The 4,547-nt window shown below is 33.7% G+C and overlaps 1 protein-coding gene across 1 annotated transcript; it reads left to right on the top strand.

The window, feature by feature from the left end:
* The first annotated feature begins 209 nt into the window (after positions 1-209).
* On the top strand, positions 210-2,825 carry LOC117315433. The gene is made up of 3 exons (XM_033869619.1): positions 210-346; positions 746-883; positions 1,949-2,825. The coding sequence occupies exons 1-3, from the start codon at positions 265-267 to the stop codon at positions 2,311-2,313; spliced, it is 585 nt and encodes a 194-aa protein (XP_033725510.1). The 5' UTR covers positions 210-264; the 3' UTR covers positions 2,314-2,825.
* The last annotated feature ends 1,722 nt before the right edge of the window (positions 2,826-4,547 follow it).

The following is a 4,547-nucleotide window of genomic DNA, read 5'->3' on the forward strand; positions in this document are numbered from 1 at the left end:
GACGCCATTTTATCCTCAGCAGGTGTCAAAACTTGATTACAGTGAAGGATGTATCACCATCAACATTCCTTATCTGTAATCCCATTGGTCAGTTTAAACATCCATCAGTAAACAAGATTGGCTTATCTCGGGTTTGATTGGACTGCGTGTCAATTGACACTTGATGACTAAATTTAGAATAGGCAAGTAAAAGTGTTGGGAAACTCAGACAAGTGAAAGATTTTAACTTTAGCATGCGTATGGATATTTTTCGGCTTTATTTCTATGTCTAGATTTTTATCCAAAGATAATATGGATCAAGTGTACGTGTATTTAGCAGTGTTCAGTTTTTTTAGCCAGGCGAAAGGTAAGTAAGCATGTTTTTTTTCTGACTAGATCTTGTTAAAAAGATAATAAAAGGAAATGAATTGCCGTTATTAAAGTGTAATCTTGTTAGTTTCCACGGTGGGACAAAATATATTCATAGTGTTGATGATCACTCCAATGGAACATAACTTAACACTACGGAAACTTTGGGAAATAAATCATTGCATGGCTCGGTATTCCAACTGATTCCTGCTTTGGTCTTCCGGTCGCTAATTCTTGATTTCAGAAACTTTCAAAGTCAAGCGTTTTTAAGAATCTCTACCATGTTATTGAATCTTTCTTTGAATTTAAAAGTTTGTGTTCACCAATATGTGTTGTTATTTTATGGTAAAGGTGTAAACCGTTCCTTTGTTCTGTGTTTCATTGTGTGATATGACAGGATCTGGAGGGTCGATGTTTGATATGACAGGATCTGGAGGGTCGATGTCAGTCCGGACAACAGACTGTTCGCTAGTTTACACGTGTCCGACCTTCTGTCTGAAGAGTAAAGGGAAATGTTTCGTATGTCATTGTGGAGGTAAGGTTAATCTATTAATGCTGAAAATATTTATACAATATGGCAGTTCAATTAAAACCTTAGCCTTGCCTTGTTACTGGGGGAACGCTATTGTGACATCATACATATACCACACTTCGCTATATATACATGGTCTTATCGAACTGAAATAACCCTCTGGTCTACAATCACTTAAATAACCCTTTGATCTTCATCATCTCAAAAAACCCTTTGTGTGTTAACAAACTCAAATTACTCTTGATATTCACCAGCTGGAATAATCCTCGGTATTCACCTAGGAAACGACCTACTGGTATCTACCAATTCAAATGACCCTCTGGTGTTAATCAACTTAAACGACACTCGGATGTACCCCAATTAAATAACTCGCTGATGTTTACCAACTCAAATAACCATCCGGTCTTCACCACCTCAAATTATCCTTGAATCTTCACCAATCTTCACCGCCTTCGGCCTCGAGCAATAGAATATCGGTCGATTACCGTTCCTCGTGTCCAATATTCTGGACTATTGCACAGAAACCCATGATATATTTGTATACTATTGCACGGCTAAAATGACTATTGCACGATCACGTGCGAACTATTGAACACCTGTGACGTTTCAGAACTTGTAATTAGCCCTACCGTTTCAAGCGTCTAGGTTACTCAGATGTTAACACGGCCAGAAGTCATGGTGACTTCTAAGCATACAGGATAGTCGATATTTCAGTGATTCTAAGTATGTTTTAGTGATTATGTAATAAAACAAATATATCATCGGTGTATATACACTAGTACTCGGCCTTCAGCCTCGTGCAATAGAACATCGGTCGATTTCCAGTACCCCGAGATAAATATTCTGGACAATTGCATATACACCCATGCTATATTTGTATGATATAAAATCATTACTGTTTCTTGTTCGAATGCCATGTAGGTATGTTTACTCATTCATGTTTTAATAGATATTGTAATTTTGTCTCGTGCAGTCCGTATGCATGCTCTGTTATTGGTCAAGTGCCCTGTTAATTTTGTAATTTTAAAAACCAATGATTTAATGAAAAATATTATATCCTTTTTTCAGAACCGTTTAGGTCATTTTTGAAATCAGCACCTGATCGACTAAAACATGATTACCAGTTTATATACCAAACCGGAAGTCAGTTTACCAATGGACAAATGAATGATGGGAAATCGGCGGCTTCCGGAAATCAGGCGGGGCCATTCAGCATGGGTGGTATGATGGGAGGAAGAAACTGGATGAGTACCGGAAGTGCATCAGTTAATCGGTCACAGTGGATAGGTGGCGTTAATGCTATGACGGGGATGAGTCAACAATGGAATATAGGTCAAGGGTCAATAGGCACGGGCAACCAAGGGAAACTCGCACCGATGATGATGTCATATCTCCAACCAGATTTTCAAGGTTCAGTCGCTGCTAAAGATTAAGTTATGACTTACATTTTGGATAAGTTTTATAATGAACACGAACTATTTCTGCATTGTCTACGTTGCTGCAGAGAAACAGTTTGAGAATGTCAAATGGTTATATATTTATGTCAATGCCTCGACTTGGGATCGATTTCTCCAGCCGAGCGATATACTATACCTGTTATTTATCATACGGCTATCGGACTATAAGTGTAGAAGTGGATAGTGACCTCGACACTAACAATAATCTGACAGATGTTTGGTTCCCAGTAAACTGTTGATTACCACTGTCTCCCCTGATCTGCTATAATATATAATCCTCCCTTAACACCAACACAAATTAGGATCATTCGTTTACGTTAAATTGCAATAAGAAAACACACAAACCTGATGAAATTTTTAATTTTACATTTGATTTTACACAACATTAAATTTCTTAAAAGGTGTTTTATGAATGTTAAATGTCACCCATATTTCATTTATGTAAAATGCTTTAACCAATAACTCTATCTATAAAGGAGTTGTATAGACCTATGTTTCTTTATCTAAGAGTTTTATAGACCTTTGTTTCTTTATCTAAGAGTTTTATAGACCTTTGTTTCTTTATCTAAGAATTTTATAGACCCATGTTTCTTTATCTAAGAGTTTTATAGACCTATGTTTCTTTATCTAAGAGTTTTATAGACCCATGTTTCCTTATCTAAGAGTTATATAGACCTTTGTTTCTTTATCTAAGAGTTTTATAGACCTTTGTTTCTTTATCTAAGAGTTTTATAGACGCATGTTTCTTTATCTAAGAATTTTATAGACCCATGTTTCTTTATCTAAGAGTTTTATAGACCTATGTTTCTTTATCTAAGAGTTTTATAGACCCATGTTTCCTTATCTAAGAGTTGTATAGACCTTTGTTTCTTTATCTAAGAGTTTTATAGACCTTTGTTTCTTTACCTAAGAGTTTTATAGACCTATGTTTCTTTATCTAAGAGTTGTATAGACCCATGTTTCTTTATCTTAGAGTTTTATAGACACATGTTTCTTTATCTACATGTAAGAGTTTTAAAGACGCATGTTTCTTTATCTAATAGTTTTAAAGATCTATGTTTCCTTATCTAAGAGTTTTATAGACCTATGTTTCTTTATCTAAGAGTTTTATAGACCCATGTTTCTTTATCTAAGAGTTTTATAGACCCATGTTTCTTTATCTAAGAGTTTTATAGACCTATGTTTCTTTATCTAAGAGTTTTATAGACCTATGTTTCTTTATCTAAGAGTTTTATAGACCCATGTTTCTTTATCTAAGAGTTTTATAGACCCATGTTTCTTTATCTAAGAGTTTTATAGACCCATGTTTCTTTATCTAAGAGTTTTATAGACCCATGTTTCTTTATCTAAGAGTTTTATAGACCTATGTTTCTTTATCTAAGAGTTTTATAGACCCATGTTTCTTTATCTAAGAGTTTTATAGACGTATGTTTCTTTATGTAAGAGTTTTATAGACCTATGTTTCCTTATCTAAGAGTTTTATAGACCCTATGTTTCTTTATCTAAGAGTTTTATAGACCTATGTTTCTTTATCTAAGAGTTTTATAGACCTTTGTTTCTTTATCTAAGAGTTTTATAGACCCATGTTTCTTTATCTTAGAGTTTTATAGACCCATGTTTCTTTATCTAAGAGTTTTATAGACCCATGTTTCTTTATCTAAGAGTTTTATAGACCTATGTTTCTTTATCTAAGAGTTTTATGGCCCTATGTTTCCTTATCTAAGAGTTTTATATACCCATGTTTCTTTATCTAAGAGTTTTATAGACCCATGTTTCTTTATCTAAGAGTTTTATAGACCCATGTTTCTTTATCTAAGAGTTTTATAGACCTATCTTTCTTTATCTAAGAGTTTTATAGACCCATGTTTCTTTATCTAAGAGTTTTATAGACCCATGTTTCTTTATCTAAGAGTTTTATAGACCTTTGTTTCTTTATCTAACAGTTTTATAGACCTATGTTTCTTTATCTAAGAGTTTTATAGACCTTTGTTTCTTTATCTAAGAGTTTTATAGACCTTTGTTTCTTTATCTAAGAGTTTTATAGACCCATGTTTCTTTATCTAAGAGTTTTATAGACCCATGTTTCTTTATCTAAGAGTTTTATAGACCCATGTTTCTTTATCTAAGAGTTTTATAGACCTTTGTTTCTTTATTTAACAGTTTTATAGACCTTTGTTTCTTTATCTAAGAGTTGTATAGACCTATGTTTC

The sequence above is a fragment of the Pecten maximus genome, chromosome 17 (assembly GCF_902652985.1).
Source record: "Pecten maximus chromosome 17, xPecMax1.1, whole genome shotgun sequence".
In the NCBI taxonomy this organism is placed as follows: domain Eukaryota; kingdom Metazoa; phylum Mollusca; class Bivalvia; order Pectinida; family Pectinidae; genus Pecten; species Pecten maximus.